At 35.8% G+C, this 26,657-nt stretch overlaps 3 protein-coding genes across 4 annotated transcripts in view; 2 read left to right on the top strand and 1 right to left on the bottom strand.

The window, feature by feature from the left end:
- The window catches only part of si:ch73-40i7.2 (FYN-binding protein 1), a 17,942-nt gene extending 3,153 nt beyond the window's left edge, over positions 1-14,789 (top strand). For both annotated transcript variants that reach the window (XM_055055156.1, XM_055055145.1), the window contains exons 2-16: positions 2,241-2,805; positions 3,545-3,647; positions 4,116-4,171; positions 4,264-4,301; positions 4,836-4,885; positions 5,209-5,341; positions 6,639-6,801; positions 8,833-8,986; positions 9,071-9,087; positions 9,799-9,859; positions 10,919-10,961; positions 11,054-11,216; positions 11,456-11,489; positions 14,109-14,146; positions 14,256-14,789. In XM_055055156.1, the coding sequence (XP_054911131.1) occupies positions 2,241-2,805; positions 3,545-3,647; positions 4,116-4,171; positions 4,264-4,301; positions 4,836-4,885; positions 5,209-5,341; positions 6,639-6,801; positions 8,833-8,986; positions 9,071-9,087; positions 9,799-9,859; positions 10,919-10,961; positions 11,054-11,216; positions 11,456-11,489; positions 14,109-14,146; positions 14,256-14,293 (1,656 nt within the window). In that variant the 3' untranslated portion in view covers positions 14,294-14,789. The remainder of the gene's footprint in view (positions 1-2,240; positions 2,806-3,544; positions 3,648-4,115; positions 4,172-4,263; positions 4,302-4,835; positions 4,886-5,208; positions 5,342-6,638; positions 6,802-8,832; positions 8,987-9,070; positions 9,088-9,798; positions 9,860-10,918; positions 10,962-11,053; positions 11,217-11,455; positions 11,490-14,108; positions 14,147-14,255) is intronic.
- Positions 14,790-15,288: 499 nt separating this feature from the next.
- On the bottom strand, positions 15,289-16,640 carry smim7 (small integral membrane protein 7). Its single transcript, XM_055055449.1, has 5 exons — positions 16,557-16,640; positions 16,313-16,354; positions 16,177-16,229; positions 16,009-16,099; positions 15,289-15,764 (listed from the first exon to the last, which is right to left on the bottom strand). The coding sequence occupies exons 1-5, from the start codon at positions 16,580-16,582 to the stop codon at positions 15,749-15,751; spliced, it is 228 nt and encodes a 75-aa protein (XP_054911424.1). The 5' UTR covers positions 16,583-16,640; the 3' UTR covers positions 15,289-15,748.
- Positions 16,641-17,796: 1,156 nt separating this feature from the next.
- Positions 17,797-26,593, top strand: tmem38a (transmembrane protein 38A). The gene is made up of 6 exons (XM_055055266.1): positions 17,797-18,178; positions 22,491-22,647; positions 23,536-23,720; positions 24,384-24,471; positions 24,817-24,934; positions 25,603-26,593. Exons 1-6 carry the CDS (start codon positions 18,052-18,054, stop codon positions 25,807-25,809), a joined length of 882 nt encoding a protein of 293 aa, XP_054911241.1. The 5' UTR covers positions 17,797-18,051; the 3' UTR covers positions 25,810-26,593.
- The last annotated feature ends 64 nt before the right edge of the window (positions 26,594-26,657 follow it).

The following is a 26,657-nucleotide window of genomic DNA, read 5'->3' as shown; positions in this document are numbered from 1 at the left end:
GCTGGTTTTACTGCAGCGTTTGTTGTTGACTTATCATCCTAGATCTGGGTTATCATATCTGACATTTATGAAATGGTAAAAACTGAAAAGGAGAAAACATTTTCATTAACTGAAATACATAAGAACAGTAATTAATGGGAAAACTCAAAAACTATGTTGTGTTTATAAAATGAACTAAAACACTAAAATTATATAAATATAAATCCTTCATTTTTGATTAAAATCAACAGATTTTGTGTTTTTACAATGTATAAATAAACTTTTACTTTCTTACTTTATTTTTAAAACAGACATCTTTACATTCGTTTGTAAAAATGATTTAAACACAAAGTCTTACAAAGTATTTCTGGTTTAGTTTCTAGTTAAAACATTTTAGAAAGTTTAAAATAAGATGAAACTCACTCAGAAGCGACTTTTCAGGAAGAAATATGAGCTTTTTAAGTAAATCATTTCTTAACATTGATAAAAAAAATACTAGATTATTTAACTAAAACAAAACTTTTGTCCCAAATTATCTTTGACCTGAAGGAATCAGTGTTTCGGCTGTTTTGTAGTTTTCAAGTTAGTTCCAGATTTGTGGCGTCTAGAAGCTGAATGTGTGCAGCAGATCTTTAATGGGTCGAGTTTCTGAGCCGTTCAGTGATTCTGAGCTGCAGGGAGGATTTTCCCATTTCTGCCTCAGTCTGTGAGCAGAGGGTTTCTGGGTCTGCTGCAGACCCAGAGAGCAGAGCTGCTTTCTGTGGAGGAATGACGGGATTACGTGGGATTATAGCAACACATCAAACATCAGCAGTTTTTGCTGTTTCAGCTGCTCAAAAGTCTCAGAAACAAGCAGAGAGGTTTGGAGTTTCATTATAATATTATTATTATGATGATGTCACTCTGATGGGCTCATTTTAACTGAACATAAACGTAGATCAGTGGTGAATGCATTCAGTGTTTCCTCCACTTTCAGCTTTAGTCTTCACAGTTTTGCTCAAAAATTGCATTTCTGTTGTTTTCTTTGTTCAACCCGTCTGAATGTCCAATGAGCCTGATGTGAGCTCAACTCTGGGATAAAATAATAATCACTTGAATCATCTGACACTCACTCCACTAACGTTACTGGTTCTGGTGTACGGAACACCAACACGGACAAAAAAGTGTGAAATTTCACGTCTTTCACATGTTTACAAACAAAATGACACTTTCAGACTCCAGAGACGCATAAATGCACAACATAAGAGTTTAAATATAATCTTATCAATCAAATCAAAGCAGTTTTTATCTGCATTCGGGTAAATGACATGAATCAGTTGAGATCCTGTAAATTCAGCAGATCCCTGGACTTTTTCATTCAGTCTTTGTTCAATGGACACGTGAAGACCCTCCAAAAGCAGGAAGTGGACTACAGCCCAGGGCATTCTGGGAAAATGCAACCAACATGATCGTGCTAGCCGAGCGCTAGCAGGAGAAACGGCTCATGGTCACAAAAACAGTAAAAACTGACGGCGATAAATTTTGGTTTGCATTACATCCTTTCATGCTGATGATGGTGTTATTACACTTTTCTGTTCTTCATTATGAAAACAAGACATTTTAATCTGATAACTAAATAAGTACAGAAGAGAAAAACGCCACAATCTAAAAAATAAACAGCGTGAAGATTAGGCACCAAATCTAGTCCATATGTCTTGGTCCACTTAAGTAAATGTTTTATTTTATCAGCAAGATGTAGGAGTTTCTTTAAGTCAATAATTCTTTAATATTGATTTTAAAAAGTTCTAGTTGGACTAGCAGATTATTTCTTTTATAATCTGGGACAAATGTCTTAGAAATGAAATAATCTGACAATGAAACTTGAACTTTTTCATCAATACAAAGGAATTATTGACTTAAAATAAACTCTAAAATGTTATTTGTAAGACAGTTTTGTCTTATTTCAGGTGAGAAATTTGCTCTGGAAACTAGACATAAATTTCTTGGTAATATTTCAGTGAAGCCTGAATGAAGTTATTCCTTCTTGGGATTTATTGCTCCCTTGCAGTTCAGAGAACAAACAAAGGTTTTTGCTCTGCAAAGAAAGTTCTCACCTCTGAGAGAATCAGACCAGGAAGCGCTGCAGCTTGTGAAAGCTTCGCGTGGGAGTTTGCAGAGCGAGTTTGTGCATGGGGGTTATGCCCTGCTCCGTGCTGCGCTGCTGACTTCCTGCTGCAGACCCAGAGCAGCAGATCAAGCGGCGCCGCTGTGTTTCTCTGCAGGAGGACGGCATCGACGTGAAGGCTCTCCGGGCCCGATTCAACAGCCAGGCCCGGGCCTCCGACACCAGCAGCCGGGACAGCGGCTCCCCCAAATCTCCACGGCCGGGATTAGGGAGGCCGGACAACGACAAAATATCTGCAGCAATTCCTCTGCGACCTTACCAAGGCCTGGCCAGGCCTCCGAAGGAAGAGTCACCCCCACCTGTTGCTGCTTCCTCGCACCGACCTTCGAACCGGGCGTCCGTTCAGTCCGGAGACGCCACCAACAAGGTGAAGCAGACCGGAGAGATGCTGCAGAAGATGATGCTGACGCACCAGAGGGCCCCGGGGCCGTCGCTGTCTCCGGCCAGGTCACCGGTCCTGGGTCCGTCTCCGGCCACCACGCCGCTGCTGCTGCGCCATCAGGCCCGGCAGAAGAGCTCCGGAGAGGTGACCCCGCTCCGCAGGCCGCTGCCCTCCGAGGGCCCGCTGCCCCTAAAGCCCAAACGGCCCCCGAACGTCAACCTGGCGCCGTTCAGGAAGAGCCGCAGAGCCGGAGGAGGCGTCCCGGGCGACCAGAGGAGATGTAGGTTCATAACAATAATGTTTATTTATTGATTCTGTCATTTTTTTACTTTTCCACACAGAAATCAGAGAAAAAACAACAAAAAACAAAACAGTTTCATTCAGTAAATATCATTTTTGTTAAATATTCATACAAAAGAAAATAGTTAAATCCATGGCACCATGTCTGTCACAATAATTAATCTTAATGAGGTTATTAACTTTAATATTTGGTCTTCATGCTTAATGATCTATTAAGTGTTTTGGGTTTTATTTCTATTTCGTTTATTTTATTTATTTTGTTGCTATTTTTTGGGTCATTTAAAATCTTTTCCAGCTCCAGTGTGAAGTTTTTGATACAAAATAAAAGTTTATTTATCTTTGAGAGACACAAACATGCATTATTATGCAAATATAAAAAATCACATTTATAAAAAAAGGCCATTATTCCAGGAAGCGATGATATGTTGCTAAAAATAGTCTCACAACAACAATATTATCGTTTATCGCCATAATTCCTACAATTTACTGTCCAGCAAATAAAGATTTTGTGAAGATCAGGCCAACATGGCAGCAGGTGCAAAAGCACTAAACCTTTCCACAAGAAACTGGACCAACTGGGTCAGATTTTGTGGTTTTTGCACTAAGTTCATTTTTGTAACAGAAATCTGTAAGTTTCTAAAAGTTGAGACAAACTGAACAGTATTTCTAAAGAAACTAAATGAGTTTATGTGTTTTGTTTCATATTTTCTGCGGTCCAGACTCGACGGATGTAAGGATGCCGGTTCCGGCGCTGATGAGTCCGCCCAAACCGCCGCAGCGATCCAGCAAACCCACCAGGCTGCCGCGGCAGATGGCCTCCGTGTGAGGAACCGTTTTTACAGTGCATCCAGCTTTCAGAGCCATTTTTATTCATGTGGCGCGTGAAATACATCAATATCGTCAAATGAAGCACAGAAGACTCTTAATCTTAGAAAACAACATTACAAACACAGCCAGCACTGTAAACATGATCAAAGCTTTCAGACCAAATCTTATGAAGCGCGATTAGAAGATAAATAATGAAAGAGATGCATTCGCTGTTCGCAGGAAATCAGAGACTCTTCATGTTTGAAAATATTAAAGTCTGATGATTGTGACTTTGTTTTCTTTCTGTTTAGTTTGTGTTTCAGGATGAAAACAGAAAATTAAAAAAAGATTCTAAACATATTTGATTATAAATTTAGCTCTTCTTTTTTTAATTCTGCTCATCACTTTCGCTTTCTTCTGATTCGGCATTGTTTCGATTCATCGTTAAAGTTTAATTTTTACACATTTAATTCCTGATTTCAGAGACCTTGAAGATGAACAGGAGACCTATGATGACATTGGAAGTTTTGAAAAGAACGGTGCGTTGAATACTTTGGAAAAAACCAACAATAAACACATCATTTATGTTTCAACACCCAATTAACAGAAGTTTTGCTTTGTGTTTTTGCAGAATCCTGCAGCGATAATAATTCCCACTGCATGGACGCAGTAAGTAAAGGTTCTTACAACTGTGAAATCCTTTTAAAACACATTTTCTTGTATAATTAAACAAGTAAGGAAAAAGATATAAACAATATTTAGACTTTCACCCAATAATTTATTTAAATCAGATTGGATCTGAGTAGCATGACTTAAATTTTCATTGCATGAATTTCCAAACATTTAGCATCTCTTAGGCTTCAGATCATTAAATTATATTAACACTGATTATTTTTGTGCGTTTTTCTTATAAATAAGAGAAGACCAAAAGTTATAATTTGAGAGCAAATCGAAATGAAACATTTTTGAGGTAGAGTTAAGAAACGATGATGCAAAAATGAAACTAGATTAATGTTTTTCTGGAATCGATTTTATTTAGAAGCAGTTAAAACTTTTCCACTAAACTGCAGTTAAAAATAAGATTTGTCACCGATTTCTCAGACCAAAACAAGATCATGTAGAACGAAACAAATAAATAAATAGGAGCTTCAGTTTGACTGACGATCATTTTTAAAAGTAGAAATTAAACCATTTTTCTTGCAGGATAACGATGATGATGACGATGATGATGATGTGTACGAGTTCATCGATGAGTAAGTATAAACTTCCTGTCTCCATGTTGTTTTTTTAATCTCTCTAATGTCCAAAAGTAGATCAGCTGCAGGAGCCTCAGAGCCATTTGTCACCAAACTTATTTATGTCATCTGCCACTTGTGACGCTGCAGCAGATAAAGCTCTATCTTTATGTTGCTTACATGTTCATTTAACTAGTAAAACTGCAGTAAATTCAATCCAGATGGACTAGAAAAGCAACATCATCCGATGCATTTAAAGCGTAATTTTAACATAAAGGCAGACAGTAGCAAACCATGCTTATGAAATTAATTTAAAAACTATTTTTTAAAATCATTTTAAGGGAACAAGTGTCGGCAAACCATCCAGTTCCTGAAACTAACAACAAGAAGGAGGAGAAAAGACAACAGGAGCAGGAAATGAAGGAGCAGCTGGAGCGTCAGAAGAAACAGGCCGAGCTGAAGAGAAACTTCCAGGTAAAGAGGAGAAACTGACGCCGAGTCTGTTTTACTGGGAGAGTCCGACTTCCCAGTAAAACATCAACTGGGCCTGAAGTAAACTGGGAGAAAATCCCATTCTCAGGATTAGTAATGTGGTTTTAGGGTTTAATTTCAATATGGCCGCTCCTCGCATCAACAGAAAGATGAAGCGGAAACGTTTATTTGACCGGAAACACCTGAAAGAGTGTCTAAAGTTAATATAAAGCTTAAGTTTATGTTTGTTAGAGAAGCTACGATCAATGTTGACAGCAGTGGACTACAGCGCAGGGCATTCTGGGTAAATGCCACCAAAGTTAACGTGTTAGCCTAGCGCCAGCTGCTAGCGGGAGAATTGCTTCCTGGTCTTTAGCCAAAAACAAAGGAGAAATCGTCTTACCGATCAAATCTGGCGTTGCGCCATGTTTGTTTACATTTCGTGGATAAGGAAGTTGGGCTCAGTGTCTTCTTCAGAGGCTTGTGTGTCATTTCTTTCAGTAGTTTGTGGTGCAGCGCCCCCACAGGTGACGAGGGGAACAGCTTTTTGAAATAATTTGGTTTGTTTGACACACTGCAGTGCGAAAGCAGATTTTTTTCCATTTGCGTTATCTCGTAAAAGTACTGCATTCCTTTGCAATAAATTAGCGAATACACCCTGATCTATTTTGTACAATCAGAGTGATAACAAATATCAATTTACAATTACAAATGCATTTAAAGTGCATCAGGGAAAAGATGTTTATGCATTCTTACATCTTTGGTGCAAAAAGCTGATTGAAAATTGATCGATTGCTGCATATTTATGTTTATTGGTGTAAGTTTGAGATGGGACTGCGCATTAACCAGAATGTCAACAAAAGAGATGCAACCAAAACTATCGAATGAGTTTATTGTATCATAAAAATAACCCAAAAGTATAGTTGAAATGTATTTTTTCTTTCTTTCCTTCTAATGGAAAGTTTTTTCTGTCTTAGAAGGAATGAATAGTCCATATTTGACCCTTTTATGTTTTTGCATTTTGTACATAATTTTGTGCTGTATTTGTATCTTAAAGGAAAAGAAGAAAAACTGCAGATATCACAGCACAGAAATGGAAAAACTTTACAAAAACCTTATGTTGTAGCAGAAAGACTTAATAATTCAAGATGTTGCATGAGCTGAAAGGACATTACTGCTCCGTACTACAGAGAACCAGACCAGCTGAAAATGTAACAAATGCTGCAAGTTTGTGTGTAAAACTCCATAATTCACCAGAATTTGGATCCGCTCAGCTTTCTTTCCGCTCTTCCCTCTGTAGCTACAAGGTGAGGTGAGCGTTCTGCATACGGCCCGGGTTCGGCACGACTGGCAGGCCGAAGGGAAGCTGGACCTCAGCGTTCGACAGGGAGACAGCGTGGAGATTATTCGCGTGGAGAATAACCCCAGGGGCAAATGGTTGGCCCGTTCGCTCAGCGGACAATGTGAGTCTCAGACTGAAACTTGGTTAAAAAAAAAGCCCCAAAAGTTTAAAAGTTTTCCAATCCAAGTCTCTTTGTTTGATGAGGAGAAGCAGAGAAATGCTACTTTTGCAGTTTTTCTTTACCACTCTGTGAATTATTTTGTGTTATTCTTGTTTTTGTACTGCTTTACAATGACTACAGAATACAGCAGTTTGTTTGTATGCAGATGACACTAAACTCTATATGTAGGCTATAAAAATTTTGAATTGCATCTCTGCTTGTTTGCCTTCTGCAGTGCAGCAAGGATAGAAAGCTGAAATGAACCTTAACCAACTTATAGGTTTCATCTGTCGACTTTGAACGTGTTGGTTTCAGACAGGGTGGCAAACAAAGAGCTACTGTGGTTACTGGCGTCTGCAGCAGCAAAAGTCTCTAGTGATCCATTATTTCTTTATGCTTTTCTTCTAAGGCTTTTAAATGGTGTATATCATCATTACTTACAAATGTTGCCAATAAGAAAGTGGAAAGTTGCCAAAGATTGATGAAGTTATATTTGGAAAACAACCTAAAACAAAAGTAATGATAGAAAATTCTCCAGTTTGAGTTCCAGACCTTCAAGTGAAGATTTGTGTGGTGATTTAACACTGAGAACATTATTTTGAAATGGGATTTAAAAGCGCTCTGTTGAGAGCCCTGTCTGTCTGTCATTCACTGCTGTGATAAATAGCAGCATTGACAAAAAGTCTGGTAAATTGTGGCAGTAGTTTCATAGACGTTGTGACTTCTGCTCCAGTTCTGACCAGCATTGTTCCCATGGTGCGAACAGTCATGAAACTGCCTTTCTGTGAACAAACGTGTCATCAGGATAGACAATTGTATTTATATTTTTAATTATTTTACCTTTATTTCATGAGGAAGTCACCACTGAGATTGTGAATCCCTTTTCCAAGTGAGACCTGTTAATAATTAGCATTTTTTTGCTAGCATGATCAGCTTTTTATTTGTGTCAGCAAAACCTGAACAGACCCTCTGCTGCTGGCGTACCCAGAATAATAGCATGTTGTTTGTCCCTAGAAAGTTACTCAAAGAAAAAACTAAACACAGTTTGGTTTGAATGAAAGTAAAGCCAAATGCATTTATTCATTCAGCCCAAACACTAAGAATGTAGAGCAGAAATGATGCTAATCATTGTGGCTAACAATCCAGAAGGATCTTTTGGACAGAACTCAGATTAATTTAACTCCATCTGCTTTCGCCAACAGATGTTTTGCATCAATAGCAAACAAATAAAGAGTCAGAACCATTGACCATTTCTTACTTTACAAACTTTATGCTCACAAACAACAGTGGCAGTCCTCTCTGGCTGTTTACTCCTGCTCAACCTACATGGACTTGTCGTTGGATACAAAACATTTTATCGTCTTCCTTCAGGTTTGGTTCGTCACTTCTGTTAAATCCAAGATTTGATCGTTAAACCCATTCGTAAAAAAATGTTGTAAATATAAAGAATGTAAGTTATGAGTGAGGACAAAATCATCACATTTCCTGTGTAGATTAATCAAAATGCCTCATTTATTCCAATTTTATTGTTGTCAATATGTGGCAATGCTTCTGTTTGATGTATGCATGTGACTAAATTTTAATTCATCCTTATATGGTCGTCACTTCCTGTTGGTTAAAGACTGACTGGTTTTATGGCTCTAAAACGTCACATTTGCCATTTAAAATTGTTCTTAAATCTCTGGAAAATGTGTCATGCAGTCACCAAACTGCTGAACATTAATACGTCTCATTTTTTAAATGTTTGCCAAGGTGATTAGGGGAAGTAAAAATTTAAATTTTTTCCTGAAATTTGCAGTATAACTCTGCAGCAAACAATATTTATGAAATATGTTTCATCCATCCGTTTTCTCCAACAGGTTTTTGAGAAATAAAATCAAGCATTTCCCAAAAAAACAGCAAAAATAATCTTCTCGATGAATGCTGATCATCGCTCAGTGTAAAAATCTCATTTATCACGCTAACGCCTCCTTGTTTTTGATTTTTTTCCAGACGGATACATCAGCAACTCGTGCGTTGATATCGACTATGAAGCAGTTAAAAAGTACAGAATGCCACCGCTGAGAAAAACGGATACGTTTGATTTACCGCCGCCGCCGCCGGACCCGCCCATGATGTCGAGCATGGAGTCCAACAGCAGAGACAGGTAACCCGGCGGATTATCTGCACATCCACATGTGAAGCTGCAGCTGCTGCTTTAACAACAACCTGTTTTCTCTTTCATTTGTAGCTTTCTTGAAGATGATGGTGAGTTTCATCATAACACCAGAGTCGGGTCGTAACTAGTTACATTTGCTTGAGTAGCTTTTTTGAAGAATAACTTTTTTTTGCAGTATAACTCTGTATACTGCAAAAAATAATACATAAAAGGCTTATTTGGTATAATAATGATATGAAAGTCAACCTCAAATACATTCAACTGGAACATCACCTAAATAGTAAAATACCCCATTGGTTAGAGTCTACAAACATTATACTGATGATGAAGCAGATTCAAATGATTCAATTCAAAACATTTCTGCTAGAGAGAGCATCTGGTGTAAACATTGCACCAAACTTATTCAAATAATCATTGAAACTAGATTTCAGGAGTATTTTTACTGCGCTGTATTTTTCACTGTTACTTGAGTAAAATTCCTGGATTCTGACAATCTGGAGTTTTGTTAATTTAACTTTACTTGAAAAATGTTTCAGTAGTTCTGCAGTGATTCAATGATCCATATCCAGCAGCTTCATTTAGTTTCCAATAAACCCTTTAAATTGCTGCAGATTTTCATGTTTTCCCCATAATTCACATTTCATTATTTGTTTGTTTTATAAACGATCAGAGGGATTTTATTTGGGCTTTTTTCCCAGGATCTATCCTATATAATGTGTAGAAGTTGATGCTTTTGAACTGTTTTCATTAAATTAAACTAACAATTAAACTAATAAGCTATATTATTTTTCTGCTCCTAGACGAATATGACGACGTTCAACCGCTGCCTGAGGATTTCCCTCCTCCTCCACCTGAGATCAGGTGACCTGCTGCATCTTAACAGTCTAACCAACTTCATGTAAACATATCAGGTGATATTGATAAATATTGATTAGTTTTTGGATTTAAATACCACCAAAGAGGAGACATGACCTTTCCTGCTTTGCCCAGTTTCCACTCCACGCCACTATTTTTTATTTTTGTGCAGTTTAGAGACAAAACCTAAAACTGTTGCAGCACTAGTTACTCCACATGCTGTTGCTAGGCAACCCAACTGGGCAGGACGTGAAGCTGCTGTTCGCCCAGCAGGTTGTTGCTAGGTAACCAGAAAGCGAGCGGGTTCGTCGATTCCTCTGTACGCAGAAGAAATTATTTTGGATTATTCTTAAATTCTACAAAGTATAACATATTTATTTATTTTAATAAAAATACTCATTGTCATAAATTGACCGATTTTCCTGCACTATGTTGTAATTCTCTTAATGAATACTAATTGTTATAATTTAATTGAAAGATTATAATTTAGTAGAACGTTGTACCCAGAGGACTGTTAGCTAGTAGCGCCCTCTGGTGGACCCACAGACAAAAAAAAAGACCTTTATTTTTATAATAATCACATCTTTTATGAGATTAAGTAAATGTGTTATGGACTTGATAAGACAATATACCACATATTCATTGACAACTCTAATTTATTACTTTATAACCCTTTGATTTTTGTTTTCACTGCTGGCAGAGTAACAAACACATCGGCTACATGTCCAGCTAAAAGCTACATTAGCTAAACTAATGCTGCTAGTTTGGCAGTAAGTACTACAGTAAATATCGCTGATATTTATCTGCATTTTAAAGAAGCAGGTATTGTGGTCAATAACTGTGATCTTATTGTATTTTTATTGTTTATAAGTTAGAAATGAGGGAAGAGCTTGTAGCTTGTTTATTGTTGTCATAGCAACTGCCTACCAAGATGGCTGTCAGCTACTAAGTTCACATAGATGTGATGCCATACGAAAACTTTGTGTTCATATTGATTGTTTATTGATTTATTTTCCCTCCCTAACTCAGGGATACTTTGATTAATTCTGATTATTTATCTTTCAGCATAAACCCCAAAGAGGAAAAAGAGCTGCGAAAAAAATTCAAGGTGAAACATTTTTCCTTCACTTTCGTAGATTTTGTTTTGGGCTTTGTGTTGGTCTGGATTATTTCTTGCTAAAAGCGACCGTTTCCTCGCAGTTTAACGGGCCGGTGCGGGTTCTGCACACCATGATGGTGGACCCCACCTGCGTCATCAAGAAGCCGGGAGGGAAGGATCTGCAGGTGACTCAGGGAGAAGTCGTTGATGTCATCGAGGAGACAAACGGCAAGAAGTTTCTGTGTCGAAACCAGTTTGGAAAATGTACGCAAACCGTCCGACTTCCCCGTTTGGTTTTGAACAGTGAGAGACAACCTATCAGAGAAGTTCATCACATGATAAAATCTGAATTAAAAGCTGCAGTAAATATTTCACCACTGTTCAAATGTCATATCCTTTAACTTGAGAGGATTTTATAAGTAGCACAATAATTACGCTGTCTCGGAGCGCAGGGTGAATTTGGTTCTGTTGTTCATTTATTTGTTTTTTATCTTGTTTTTCAGATGGATATGTGTCAAAATCTATTCTTCTCACAATGTGAGTAAATCTCAGCTTCTTTTAGTGTAAATAAAGTTCAGTTTTAAAATTACTTAGGTTTAAAAATAATGGCTTGTGATTTATTTTTTTAAAAATCAATTAAATTATTGTCAAAAATGAATTTATTTTCAGTGTCTAGATATGTTTTAAAGAAACGTCTTATGTTTGAGACGTAGGCTACATGCTACCGTAGCTAGCAGCTAAAGCTACCTCAGCGCAGCTAATTTTGCTCGTTAGACAGAAAGTATCCCTGGTTCTAATCTCAGTGCTGCACAGAGGTGGACAGAGTACTCAAAATGTAATCTAGTGATATCTGTCATGTAATTATATTGTTTATGAGTTAGGAAGGAGGCGACATCTTGTTGCTATGGAGTCGTCAAGGCAACTCCATAGCAACTGCCAATCAGGAGCAGTTATAAAGTTACAAAGTTATAAAGTTATAAAGTTACAAAGTTATAAAGTTACAAAGTTATAAAGTTACAAAGTTATAAAGTTACAAAGTTATAAAGTTATAAAGTTAAAGTTACAAAGTTATAAAGTTATAAAGTTACAAAGTTATAAAGTTACAAAGTTATAAAGTTATAAAGTTACAAAGTTATAAAGTTACAAAGTTACAAAGTTATAAAGTTATAAAGTTACAAAGTTATAAAGTTACAAAGTTATAAAGTTACAAAGTTATAAAGTTATAAAGTTAAAGTTACAAAGTTATAAAGTTATAAAGTTACAAAGTTATAAAGTTACAAAGTTATAAAGTTATAAAGTTACAAAGTTATAAAGTTACAAAGTTACAAAGTTATAAAGTTACAAAGTTATAAAGTTAAAGTATAAATTTATAAAGTTTACAAAGTTATAAAGTTATAAAGTTACAAAGTTACAAAGTTACAAAGTTATAAAGTTATAAAGTTACAAAGTTATAAAGTTATAAAGTTATAAAGTTACAAAGTTACAAAGTTATAAAGTTACAAAGTTATAAAGTTATAAAGTTATAAAGTTACAAAGTTATAAAGTTATAAAGTTATAAAGTTACAAAATTACAAAGTTATAAAGTTACAAAGTTATAAAGTTATAAAGTTATAAAGTTACAAAGTTATAAAGTTATAAAGTTACAAAGTTATAAAGTTACAAAGTTATAAAGTTATAGTTACAAAGTTATAAAGTTACAAAGTTATAAAGTTACAAAGTTACAAAGTTATAAAGTTATAAAGTTATAAAGTTATAAAGTTATAAAGTTACAAAGTTATAAAGTTATAAAGTTATAAAGTTACAAAGTTATAAAGTTATAAAGTTAAAGTTATAAAGTTACAAAGTTATAAAGTTACAAAGTTATAAAGTTATAAAGTTACAAAGTTATAAAGTTACAAAGTTATAAAGTTACAAAGTTACAAAGTTATAAAGTTATAAAGTTACAAAGTTACAAAGTTATAAAGTTATAAGTTACAAAGTTACAAAGTTACAAAGTTATAAAGTTATAAAGTTAAAGTTACAAAGTTACAAAGTTATAAAGTTACAAAGTTATAAAGTTATAGTTACAAAGTTATAAAGTTACAAAGTTATAAAGTTAAAGTTACAAAGTTATAAAGTTATAGTTACAAAGTTATAAAGTTATAAAGTTACAAAGTTATAAAGTTATAAAGTTATAAAGTTAAAGTTACAAAGTTACAAAGTTATAAAGTTATAAAGTTATAAAGTTAAAGTTACAAAGTTATAAAGTTATAAAGTTACAAAGTTATAAAGTTATAGTTACAAAGTTATAAAGTTACAAAGTTATAAAGTTAAAGTTACAAAGTTATAAAGTTATAAAGTTAAAGTTACAAAGTTATAAAGTTATAAAGTTACAAAGTTATAAAGTTATAGTTACAAAGTTAAAAGTTATAAAGTTAAAGTTACAAAGTTATAAAGTTATAAAGTTACAAAGTTATAAAGTTATAAAGTTATAGTTACAAAGTTATAAAGTTATAAAGTTACAAAGTTATAAAGTTAAAGTTACAAAGTTATAAAGTTATAAAGTTAAAGTTACAAAGTTATAAAGTTATAAAGTTACAAAGTTACAAAGTTACAAAGTTATAAAGTTATAAAGTTAAAGTTATAAAGTTACAAAGTTATAAAGTTATAAAGTTATAAAGTTACAAAGTTACAAAGTTACAAAGTTATAAAGTTACAAAGTTACAAAGTTACAAAGTTATAAAGTTACAAAGTTATAAAGTTACAAAGTTATAAAGTTATAAAGTTACAAAGTTACAAAGTTACAAAGTTATAAAGTTATAAAGTTACAAAGTTATAAAGTTATAAAGTTACAAAGTTATAGTTATAAAGTTATAAAGTTACAAAGTTATAAAGTTATAAAGTTACAAAGTTATAAAGTTACAAAGTTATAAAGTTACAAAGTTATAGTTATAAAGTTATAAAGTTATAAAGTTACAAAGTTACAAAGTTACAAAGTTATAAAGTTATAAAGTTACAAAGTTATAAAGTTACAAAGTTATAAAGTTCAGGGAAGTGAGCTGGAGATTTTCCAACTCCAGCATAAATTTATTGCTGATGTTTCCGTTTAATTTAATAATGACAAAATAGTTTGAATGATTTAAAAACTAACGTTGCTGAATAATTGTTTTTCTTCAGGGAAGGAGACATTTATGATGATGTGGATTATCCTGACGGTGAGCTTGCAGTTTTTTTCCTAATATTTCCAGATTTTGTATTAAATTTTAGCAACAAAATTCAAATCTATGACTAATTTATTCATCCTGTTGCCTTTTTTAAATATAGATGTTTACGACAACGACAATCCAAACATGGATCACTGAAACGTTTCAAACTAACTCTGCACTTCAACAAACTATCCAGAACAAGAACAAAAAACTGAGGAGTTTCAAACTATAACAGCGTCCAGCTCTGACAGAGATCCACATGGGAACAGACGCCTCACTTGGTTCAGAAAAACGATGCGTTTTCTACAAGTTTTGTTATTTTAAGCTTTGCTGGACAGAAAAGGACAGATTTTCTGTCCGGCTCTTACAAACAAACAAACTGTGATGTAAACAAATCAAACTAATCAGTTACAGTAAAAACAAACTCAAACTATATATATATAAAACCAAACTGTCCCCAGTGAATAAACTAAGCCGGACATATTTTCTGGTAAAAGCAACATATCAACACCCAGACTGAGAAATAGAAACCGATTATTGCATTGTTTGTCAAAATGCTTGTATAGAAATTTAATACACTATTTCTGTTGCTTTGTGTGTTTCTCAGCATCCAGGATAATTTAAAATAATTATAAAGCTGTTTCTGATTGAAGTGTTTGTGTTTTTGTTTCACAAAACACCAACAGCGCATACAGCAGTAAAACCAGCTGACCAAACATGCTGGAACTCTGCTGGGGTTGCTAGGTAACTGTGCATTGTGACTTAATTACAAGGTTTTTGAAATGGTAAATTAATTCCCCCAAATTTAATGGTTAAATAAATCAAACACCAAAAAACTTTTAACTCACTGAAAAAAAAACATCTGGATGATTTTTTTCAGTTCTTGGATTGTTTTCAGAAGCAGTTGAGACTCAAAGCACAAAAACATGCAAAATGTTAATTTTGTCTAGTTTGTTACCATAAAGTATCATATTTTATTACCCCTCTTACCTGTTTTCAGTTCTTTTTAAAAAACAAACAAGCTATATTTTGTTTAAACAAATGGAACTAAAATCTGGTTTAGGTTTGGATATCGTCTCCCTTTAAATGTATTTAGAAAGTCAATAGATCACTTTTTGGTTTATAAAGGGAGTCAAATAACATCTGAAAACTCTAGGAATAGTTATTTTTATTAATCATAAGGACCTTTACAATATAGTGTATATACAGCATTTTCTTCTTACAAGTCACATGAGCTGATTTTAAAGAAAGATGTTTAAATCTGATACTTCTCACAGAATATCTGATGAATAAAACTAGGAATATATCATGTCTGTCAAATATAAACAAGAAGTGAAGTCCCTAATAAAGGTGAGAATTTTTAATATGAATTTTGAATCTGAAGTAGACAGATGACGTTATAGTTCAAGCTAAAAATAAAACATGTACATTGTTTGAAATAAAATAAATATGATTTGTGTTATCTGACTGAGCCTGAAACACAGTAAAATTTGGGGGAATTTAAACATTATTGCGATTTTAAAAGGGTAAAAGGGGCAAACGTGTCCAGTCATGGAGAAGTTTGTAGCATCTGTCTGAAACGTTTACATCCTGGATGTGCAATTCAGCCAATCACGATCCAAAGAGTCTGAAAAAGATTTACAAAAGCAGAATGTAAATGGTGTAAATATGGAAACAATCATAATCCTCATTCTAACACTGCAATGCAGAGTATCAGGTAGGAAACGTTGTTAACCCCTTGTTGACCAATTTTGTGAAGTCACCTAAAATGTTTACCATGAATGCCTGTTGTTGCACTTTCAACACGTAAAGAATTATACAGAAAGCATATTGTTACCATTTCCTGGTTCGCATTACAGATAATTACTCACAGAATCATGCAAAACATCATGAAGACGTTCCAGAGAGCGATGAAGATCCGGAAGTACCGCAGGCTGAGGAGGAACTCTCTGATGTTTTCGCCTATTAGAATGTATGCAGAAATGATTATAAAATAAATAGACATAGTTAGTTAAAACTTAACTTTCTCTTATTCATACCTGTTGTTGGAGCTCCGGATTCATCTGCAAATCCATGGGACTCCTTCCTCTTTCTGAGAAAAAACAAACAAACCATCAGCTGCTAGTCTGAAGGTAACCGCTTGTTAAATTAGCTTTAAGAGGTGGCTATACTCACAGCTTGAAATTCAGCACAGCTCCCGCATTCACCAGCAGCGTCCTAAAGAGAACAGAAAGACACAGAAGTGTTGTTGTCAACCAGAAAGCTAAGGCCAGCGTTAGCTGCTGTGCTGGCAGTAACGCTTCACAACGTTCATCGATGTTTTCCCGCTAAACTGGGAAACAGCAACACGCTCAAAACAAATTAATCAGTAGAAACTTTTCTTATTTCTAAACCAAAAGTAAAAACATTTACAAGTTACCCGAATATCAACAGATCCCCGAGCATTTTCTCCACATCACAGAAACACTTTACTTCCTGGTTTCTTGACGTACGCGGAAACGTAACCAATAAGATTTTAGAAAGCTATTCCGGCGGGCAATAGGTTTTTGTGCCCTGGATTTAGACTGCAAGGCACAGAAGGCCTTTTACAATTCGCAAACAGTTCCAGAAAACGCGAGGCATACCTCTACTAATCTGATTTGAGTAATTTGAGTATTATTTGTTGTCAGTGTAAAGACAGAACCAGATGAAACAAAGCAAAAAACGTTAACTTGTCCCTTTAAGACATGCTGTAGGGTACAAAATACAGAAGAACGGGCTGTGAATGACGTCAGCATCTAAACTAGACTTAACATGTTGTCAAGCTGAATCAAACCCCATCTTTAAAATCAATATCTAAATCATTTGAACAGTATAATAAAATAATGCTTTAGAACTTTTTCTCTCACATTTTACAATCTTTTATTAGGATGTTTCTGTTTTCAGCTACTGATAAAATGGAAAAATTGTTACAACGCATGAAAGATGCGTTAAACAGAAGCTTTCATTGTGCTTATGTTCAATTATATGAAAAGGTAATAATCAACAAATTGTAGTACTTTTGTATTTTGACATAACAGAACTGAAAAAATACGTAATAAAATAGTTGCTTAATATAAGAATAAATAAATAAAACAAGACAAATAATGCTTTGAGAAATGCTTTTAACATTTAACACAATAAATGCTAATTTTATTGAAATATTATGAAATTTAATTATTTAATATGGAATTGGAACATTATAATTAATCAAATTAATATATGTATTTCAAACTATGCAATATATTTACACTTTAATTGAGTCACTTTTCGACCTCGGTAGAAACAAGAAGTGTTTTGTCGCCCTCTGGTGGAGAACAACTATTACTGCTATTTCCTTTTTCCTTAAAAAACAGGATAAACAACCAAAATGAATGTATTTTAAGATAATATCAAGTGGAATGGATAAATTTTATTTTACCGTTTCTGTGTCTTTGACTAGATTATCATCTTGCGGAACCACATAAACACCGTCGGTCGGATTATTCTGGATCCATTAATGATGGTGAGAAGATAATCACCTGATCCGGATCTGGGATTTTTTTTCAGATTATTTTTTTCCCCACTGAATAAAGCCTTCGTCCATGTTCAGCTCGGCCACGTGTGTCGGTGTTTCGTTATGATGCTCGCGGGTTTAACCCTTTAAACGACCCAGTTTTGCCTCTCTGCGGGATGCAGCTGCGGGATGGAGGCGCGTGAAGGAGGATGAAGATGCGGCGCCTGTGGAGCCTGTGGATGTTCGGGTGTATTAATAGGAGCGCTTGAGTGTCGCAGGCGTTACTTTCGAGCCTGGGGGGCTTGGTGGAGGCGCGGCGAGCTTCTCATCCAGACTGCGCAGCCGGAATTCAGAGAAATAACAAAAACACGGAGATAAAAGGGATTTTTCACTTGGCAACATGGAAAACGTGCTCGCGGTTCTGAATTTGGGCGATTTTGCTCAGGCTTTTTCCAAAATGGGAATGTTTCCGGTGTTTGATGTCGCCTATTACATCGTTTCCATCCTCTACCTGAAGTACGAGCCAGGTGAGTGTTGGTAATAAGCAATCAAACGCAGAGTCAGTCCAGCTGCAGAAATGTGTCTGAATGCTGCATTTTGGAGTCATTTAAATGATTCACTCAGTTAGTTTGGTCCAGGGTTACATTGTAAGCTTTCCTTATAAAGCCTGGCCTGTTACATAAACTGCAGCTGTGGCTCTACAGCTGAACTCTGTCAGACTGACTTAAACCGGGTTGGTTTTCTCCATAATTCGGCTCATTTGAGCAAGAAAGCCTGCAGAAGGATGAAACCTGAGAGAAGACAAGGCCTGTGCATGCCAGCAATAAATAGAAGAGCCTGAAATAGATGGAGTCAGTGGCCTCTGAAGTGTTGCACTTTTTCAGGCCTCAGTTTCCTCTCCACTAATCGCAGTGAAAGTCATGACATTGTCTGCTTTATTTATGCTTCATTTTACATTAATGAAACATGCAGAGCAGTTGTCTTTAACTTCTGTTCCCAGCAGCTTGCTCAGTTTGCATGTATTAGCATGATGCGTAATCGTTTAGTCCAGTGGGGAACTAAATTGGTTTCATGACTCGGTTTCGTTTCTGGGGTAAAATTTCAGTCCATTTGAATTTTTGCAAACCTTTTACAACCCCAAATAATCAATATAAGCTGCAAAATTTTTCTGTTGCTATTGCTGTATGAAGAAATGCACCAAAACCAACCAATCAGTCAGGAGGCGGGTCTTAGCGCTGTCAATCAAACCTGTCTACAAGCTGCTAAATGTGTTAATGGCAGAGAAAGATTTTATCATCACAGGAAAACAGTTTGTCTGCTGCCTTCGGTTGCTATGCTAACTAGCTTTAGCATTCATGACAGGCTATGATAGCTGCAGTAGCAGACAGCAAGGAAGTTGTGATTGACAGCGTTAAGATCCACCTCCTGACTCTGATTGGCTGTTTCTATCCTGCACTGGGAGAAGCCAGAGGAGCCAAATCTTTCCACAGATTATCTGTCTCATACCAAACAGGACATGGTGACAGTTTCAATAAATATCTTAAACAAAACTAGAATATAAACTCTCCTTAACAAGCCAGGAGGCATAAAATAATAAAGACATTAATGTTCAAACTGAGTAGCAAAATTATACAATTAGACTTAAAACAAAAAGTTTTTAGCTAGTTTAAAGTTAGCAGTTCCCCGTCTGACAGTTATCTTCCTGAAAGTGAAGCTATCTTTGGAGTTAGCTGCCCTGTAGAGATGCTACATGTAGCCGCTAACCGTAGCCCCAAAACAAAGTGACTCCAGTGAATTAACACCCTTTCCTGTTTCATTAATTAATTTAAAATTTGTCAGCTCGCTGCCTGTAGGTTTCACTTTGACATATTATAAGGAAAGAAATGCAGTGAAATGTCAGAAAACAGAGTGAATGTTGGTCATTTAAAGAGTTTTTATTGAGTTGTAGGTTCAACTCCAGCATGCGGCTGTTTTCCGTCCTGAACATTAGCTCATTTTCATACCAATAATTTGACAGTCAAATTTCTTCTGCTGCCAACCCAGATCATGAATGAGCCTTTCAGGCTGAAGGAAGAGAAGACCGTGGGGTCAGAGGTCAGGCCCGACAGTGGCGAGGAAGTCTCGTTTCACTTCTGTGGGTCTCAACAGGTTGTTTACTGAAAAAACACTTTAGTTATTCATTGTTAGTTACTCGTCATTTTTGATGGTGCAGCTTGAAGACAGAGAAAAATTGAAACCACATTTTACTTTGCTGACCAATCCAGAAATAGTCCCTGTTTCTGGTCTCCCCCAATAATAAGATGGATTTTCGCCCTTAGCTGCATGTATTTATAGGCAGGGCAGCATTTTCAGAGATCAGATTGCTCTTGCGCTAAGCACCAGTCGGACCATGAACCCCCCACCCACCTGTTGCTGGAGATTTGCTCCTGCAGCTCAGCTTTAATGTCGGCGCTCCAACAAATCTATAATTATTATACTGTTATTACTGTAGTTAGAAAGTTATCTCATTAAGATGTTCATCCAGGTTTAATTCAAACCATGGTGCAATTTCCAATAAACATTTGTCTGTCTGATATTATTTTCCACAATAACATTATTTGGTATATCAGGGGTGTCCAAAGTGTGGCTCAGGGGCCATTTGCGGCCCTCTGGAGGGTTTTTGGCGGCCCAAATGATCTGCTAATCTGGTCTGCAAGCATAGGTGGTTGACGCAGGTGAACCATTTTTCAACAACTTAAAAAAATATTAGGTACACAAAATATTTTCCCCTTTATTAACAAGATTTTTTGCATCCTTGTTAATTTTGGACCAACATTTTTCTCAAAAGCAAAACAATCAATCCAAAAATTATAGACAATCTGTTTTCAACATAAACTATTTTGTTCATTTTAATTAAATTTGAATTGTTCAGTAAATATTAATAAAAAGTACCGAAAGTGTGTTTTAAAACTGGTATTAAAAAAAAAAAATCACATTTTTGTGGCCCCATTTGCTTCCAGCTTCCACATAAGCAATATAAAAAGTAAATATCGCAATATTTCTGGCAATTATTTATGATTACTATGACAAAGTCAACAATTTTGACTGCAAAAGAAATAAAAACAATCACAAAACCCTGGAGGAGCTGATATGAAAAGATGTTTTATTTAACTTCAAGTCACAGTTATTAATATTTTAACAGTTTGTTCATGGATTTTATCAATATATTAAAGGTCTCATGTGACGTCACACTTTTGGTAACTTTGTAATTATTACATTATAAACAATTGAAAAATTCAATCAAATGTAATAATAATCTGAACGTCAGGAACAAAGAAAGTTTTTACTTTTTCAAAATCTTTTACTCCAGAAGCAAAGTTATGTTTTTGTGTTAGATATGAATTTGGCATGTTTTACTTTGCCTTTTGTTGCCTTGTATAAACCTGCTTTTGTTCCGCATTGCTTAGTTTTTATGAGCCACACCAGGAAACACTTTGGAAATCATTTTTTCCATACGAGTGAAAACTTTTTATATCTTCTTGGTGCTGAAACAGCATCACTATAAAAACAAACGGAGGTAAAATGGCTGGAATATGACAAAAACAAACAAACAAAATATACTGCAACAAAGAATACAAGTTAAATAAAAAAACTACATGATGCTTTAGCTTTGTTTTAAATCTGCCGGTACTTTTTATTCATATTAAGGAACTGTTGATTGAAAACAACCGCCAATATTTTGCTGAAATATTATTTTTAAGTTAATCTTTTGTGTATAAAAAGATTTTGTGTTTCTGTCTTGTAAGATTTAAAAACTTCAAAGATCAGAAAAGTAAGAAAAAAAAACTATTTTAGTTCTGCACCTTAAACATTTTTTCCTCACTGACTGAAGTTAAATCCGACCAAACGTTTCTTGCAGAGGATAGTTCAGATTTATTTTATTGCATGTTTTCCATATGTTTTCATAGTTTTTGGCTGTAATTCTGTATTTTTACTCAGTTGAAGGAAACTTTACTCCAGGATCATGAGCTGCTTTATCAGGGCGTGACGTGAAACACAAGGCTGGGTGTAGACAACGATACGCCCCACAGGAGGAAACCACTGATAATATGATTTCACTGTTTTTAGTAACAATATGGCCGTTGGATGCTGACAAGAACTTCATAATTATAAACCTTTTACTGCAATTTTAAATAAAAATAATTTGTAAACACAAGCTGTCTTTATATTTGATTGTAAAACTTGCAGAAAAAGGAACTAATTACTGAGTTATTAATATGTAATTATTAAGACTGAATGCTATTTATATTTAACGAGCGGTTCTCAAAGTGGGGTTTGGGTAACCTGAGAGGGCGCAGGACACCAAGTGTGTGGGTCAAATATGATCATTATTTTCATCATGATGTTTATCGAGGACCAAAATATAAAAACACCAAATGAATGACTGTCGTTAGACAACTCAATGTAAATGCACAACAAATTAAAAAAGTTTTAAATAATCAAATTAAGCTTTACAATGTAATTTTTAAAAATAATTTTAAAAATGCATGTGATTATATCACTGTGTGTGTAATAAGTGAGAAACTAAATACAGAGTGACATGATGATATATATTTTCCGGAGGTCAAATGAACAACTTGTGAAGTTTAGGAACCTCTGGATTGAACCGGTTTGGACTTTGGGCTGTCATGTCGTCATGTCACCACTAGGAGTCACCAAAGTAAAGCCTTTTATATCCCTGCACTTTTCTCCCTCCATTTATTTGCTTTCTCAGTTAAAATGAATTAAATGAGGTTTAAAACCCTGTTTCATGTTTTTTCCCAGTGTTGTGAAGCATTTGGACATGTTTTTCCTCTGCAGGCTCGGTTGAGGTTTCCCGCCGGAGCCCTGTGGCCTCCTGGCTCTGCGCCATGCTCTACTGTTTCGGTAGTTACATCCTGGCAGACATCATGCTCGGGAGCAGCCCACTCGACTATTTCCAATACAACAGCCACATCCTGCTGGCCTCAGCCGTCTGGTGAGAGCATACTCACACTCTTCAGATGATAGATGACACAAGATGGACCAGTTAATATTCTGGATTTTAAGGGTGCGTTCACACCAGCCGCTGAATTTGAACTGCAGTCCGATTCTCCGATTTGGACCAAAAAGTGAATTCTCATCTGCATAAAGTATCAGTTTGGTTGACGTGAACTCTGATGCAGTGTGAATGCAAAACAGAAATGCTAGTCTCGCTCTGGCAGGAGAAATGGATTATGGACAAAAGAGAAATACTACAACAAATAAAATCTGATGCCACTGTATTTTTGTTCACATTTTGTGATGAAAGAAGTTATTCTCAACGCAAGGCATTCTGGGTAAAAACAACCGAAACAAACCTAGCGATAATCTAGTGCTACTGGGAGAAATGACTTGTGTTCTTTCACCAAAGACAAAGGAAAAATTCTCCAACCACTGAAACAGTTTTATTTTGAGGTTTTCAAGTCGTTTCCTTCAGTGGTTCTTGTTGCAGCGCCCCCTCAGGCAAGGAGGGGAACAGCTATTTCAACGAGTTCAGTTTGTTTGACACAACGCTGTTTGAAACAGAACAAAATCTTACAGAGTATTTTTGGCTTCGTTTTTGTGTAAATATCTTGGTACGCGTAAAATAAAACAAAACTGAGTTGTAAGTAACTTTTCAGCAGAGAAGCTTGTAAGTCAATAATTACTTAATATTGATAGAAATGTTCTATAAGTGGCAGATTATTTCACTTATAACATGGGAAGAGAAACAACCTGCCCAGTTTGGTCTTATTTAAAGTGAACCAAGATATTTGCTCCAGAAACTCCACCAGAACTACTTGGTACTATTTTGTTTTTTCAGTGTTGGTGCCGTTGATGACTCTCCTGTGTTAAACCTGGACAGGTACCTCATCTTTTACTGCCCCCTGAACCTCTTCTATAAGTGCGTGGCCTTCCTGCCGGTCAAGCTGGTGTTGGTGGCTCTGAAGGAGGTCGTCCGCACCCGTAAGATCGCCGCTGGCGTCCACCACGCCCACCACGCCTACCACCACGGATACTTCATCATGGTGATCGTTGGATACGTCAAAGGTCGGCCAACAGCAATCTAACAGATCATACGGTGTTTAAATTACATTTTAGCAGCTCTTCTAATCCAGATTAAAACAGGATCAGGTCATAATTTAAATATTTTAAAGAGTACATTTTTAGTAGGTACTTTAATGCAAATAAAATGCTTAAATTTCAATTAGGAAAGTGCTTAATTTCTTTATAAAGTCTTTTAAAAGTGTTTGATATTTAAACTGTAATTAAGCCAAACTTTGGAAAATGTTATTTACTGTTGAAACATGGCAAATTAAACGTAACTTTTGAAATTAACATTTTTCAGATTTCTGGTAAAAACTATTGATTTTTATTGCTCTATTATTATTTTTCAAATGACATGTTTTTATTTGCTGTGTGTGGAAATTCCTTGGAAACATCAGACTGTGATGAGTTTCAATAACGGGTCCAAATCTGAAGTTCTTCACTTCTCTGACCAAATTCACCATTTTCATATTTTCCAGTTAGTTTCATATGAAAGCAGAAAAACAAAAATTATACATTTATTGTGATTTTTACCTTTTATGCTCGTCTGCCCTTTCCTTCTTGTCAATAACAAGAAGTGTTAAGTATTTATTCATCCGTCTGATGAGGACAACAGACCTTTTCTCTCTTGTTCTCATTTTTTTCCTGCTATTTTTATCCTTTCAGGTTCTGGAGTGGCTCTTATTTCCAATTTTGAGCAGCTGCTGCGCGGCGTGTGGAGGCCCGACACCAACGAGATCCTCAACATGTCATTGTAAGAGGAGAGTGTGAAAACTTCTGCTGCCTTTTTAATGTTGAACCAAAGTATGAAAAAACTAAAACTACTACTATAAAGTAATAAAAACTAAATATTTAACTAAGTTGTACAAACTGGCAAATGCTAAACTAACTCAATTTGGAAAACCAAAAACTATTCGAACCTTGCCAGAAACCATTTGCTGCGTCCTTGTTGGTTGTGCAGGAGGCTCCACTTCTGCTTTTCAAATTTGTACGATTGTATGATTGTTCAAGGAGATATAATAATAATTCACCTTTAAATTTTTGTAGGTTGATGAAACACTTTCTCAGGTGCATCACAGCTTTTCTTTGCTCTCGGCAGCCCGACTAAAGCCAGCTTGTACGGAGCGATTCTGTTCACCCTGCAAGAGTCCCACTGGCTGCCTGTGTCCAAGAGCGTCCTCATCCTCATCTTCACCCTCTTCATGGCCACGACGAAGGTAAAACCCTCACTGGGCATCGTGTCATGTACGGCCAGAGGCGCGTAGAGTAGCCAAAGATTATTTTCTAGTAAGAGCAGCACGACTTCAACAAACTTTCACTCAAGGAAAAGTGAAAAGAAATTACTCAATAAGAGGAAAAAATTATTTGGTAAAAAGTCTATTGAAGTACTGAGTAACTGATCAAATTATCAATCATTTAATATTTAAAATTACATCATCAGATTGATCAAAATATAGTGGAAATTTTTGTATTTTATGGACCAAAATGACAATAATTTATATAAATGAGCAAAGATGACGAAAAGCAGGCAAAAGAAAATATTTTCAAATCAGTTTCTATCAATAAAAAATTAATTTAACAGAAACTGCAGGTGTGTGTCTGACTGTGGTGAATGTTTGGTTAAAACATGTTTTTCACTCCGTGGGCCAAATGCAGAAATTTTACTCAAGTAAGAGTCAAAATACTTCATAATAAAATGAAGTAAAGTAAAAAGTACAGCGTAGTAAAAAAGTATATTTTTAACAAGTTATTCAAGTGTAATTGAGTGAATGGGTGATCAGATGAACGCTGTGTGATAAGTAGCAGGAAGCTGCTGTGCAGTTTGACTCTGAACTGAAGGCCGAGTTCAGATGAAACTGAGGTTTCTGGCCGTTCTCGTCTCCAGGTGGTGATGACGGCCCGCCACTCTCACGGATCCCCCTTCAGCCTCGTCGAGTCCTGGACCTGCCACCTGCTGTTCGGCTCTCCTCTGGGCGGCGGCGAGGAGGACAACCATCATCCTCCCGCCGGCGCCGCGCCGTCTTCACCGCTCAAAAGCAAAGAGGAGCTGAGCGAAGGCGCTCGCAAGAGGAAGGCCAAGAAAGCCGAGTAAGACGTCGCTCTGGTGAAACTGCATCGGACTTGATGCCGTCCGACTTCCATAAGGACAAGAGCAGTTCGATCTGTCCCCGGACGAAACCCTTTTTATTGGAGCAACATGGTGCTTTTTGCATTTTACAAAGCTGGAGGACTGTAAATACCAAGGCAAACGTTTCACACAGCAGCCAAACCTGGACATCCGAAACCCGATCATTCAAGAGTCTGGGAGAATCTGCATCTCGGCCCAGCGCTGCTCGGTGAGCGGCGGCGGTTCAGGGGCCGCAAGGCGACAAGGCCACGGCGCCGTATCAATATTTTTGTTCCTGAGAATAATGGAGCAAAATTTGGGCCATGAAGTTTGTTCAAAAGAATAATGAACTGGAAAAAAGGCTTGAAACCAAAAAATATATTTAAACCAAAAATTTTTTTTAAACTGAAACTCAAAAACATTGAATATGAAAAATAGATTTGATTCTTCAGCTTCGTTTTACTTTGAAATCTTTGTTTTCAGTTTCAATTTATTTTCCAATTTCAAATAGTTTTTTCATTTTCATTGATCTTCAGTTTCAAAGTTTTATTTTCAAAATCATTTCAGTTTCAATTATTTTTCTTTTTAACTAAACTTTACGGACCCATTTTAGCTCCATAAAATTGGTCAACTTTTGTTATTCAGAAAAACAAAAAAGGACAAATTTATTCAACTCTCCATCAGAAATTAAAGGTGTTACAGAAGTTAACATCCTTCCCGTTTTCTGAGATGAAACCAAATTTCTATGAATAAATGAAATCAAGAGAAATATTGTGTTATGGTGTTTTCTGTTTGCGAGGGAGAAAATGACTATTACTAGCTGGTTAATATGT

The sequence above is a fragment of the Poeciliopsis prolifica genome, unplaced genomic scaffold (genome assembly GCF_027474105.1).
Source record: "Poeciliopsis prolifica strain line A6 unplaced genomic scaffold, Auburn_PproV2 SCAFFOLD002, whole genome shotgun sequence".
Lineage (NCBI taxonomy): Eukaryota > Metazoa > Chordata > Actinopteri > Cyprinodontiformes > Poeciliidae > Poeciliopsis > Poeciliopsis prolifica.
This window is presented reverse-complemented; position numbering and strand designations above follow the sequence as displayed.

Bases quoted from the DNA above. Each gene is read 5' to 3' on its own strand.
- smim7 (XM_055055449.1), bottom strand. From the start codon at position 16,582: ATGCTCGGGGATCTGTTGATATTCGG. The intron at 16,355-16,556 runs GTAACTTGTAAA...TGTTCTCTTTAG, and splicing joins GGGGATCTGTTGATATTCGG to GACGCTGCTGGTGAATGCGG. The intron at 16,230-16,312 runs GTGAGTATAGCC...GTTTTTTCTCAG, and splicing joins GCTGTGCTGAATTTCAAGCT to AAAGAGGAAGGAGTCCCATG.
- tmem38a (XM_055055266.1), top strand. From the start codon at position 18,052: ATGGAAAACGTGCTCGCGGTTCTGAATTTGGGCGATTTTGCTCAGGCT. The intron at 24,472-24,816 runs GTAAGAGGAGAG...TGCTCTCGGCAG, and splicing joins GAGATCCTCAACATGTCATT to CCCGACTAAAGCCAGCTTGT. The intron at 24,935-25,602 runs GTAAAACCCTCA...TCTCGTCTCCAG, and splicing joins TCTTCATGGCCACGACGAAG to GTGGTGATGACGGCCCGCCA.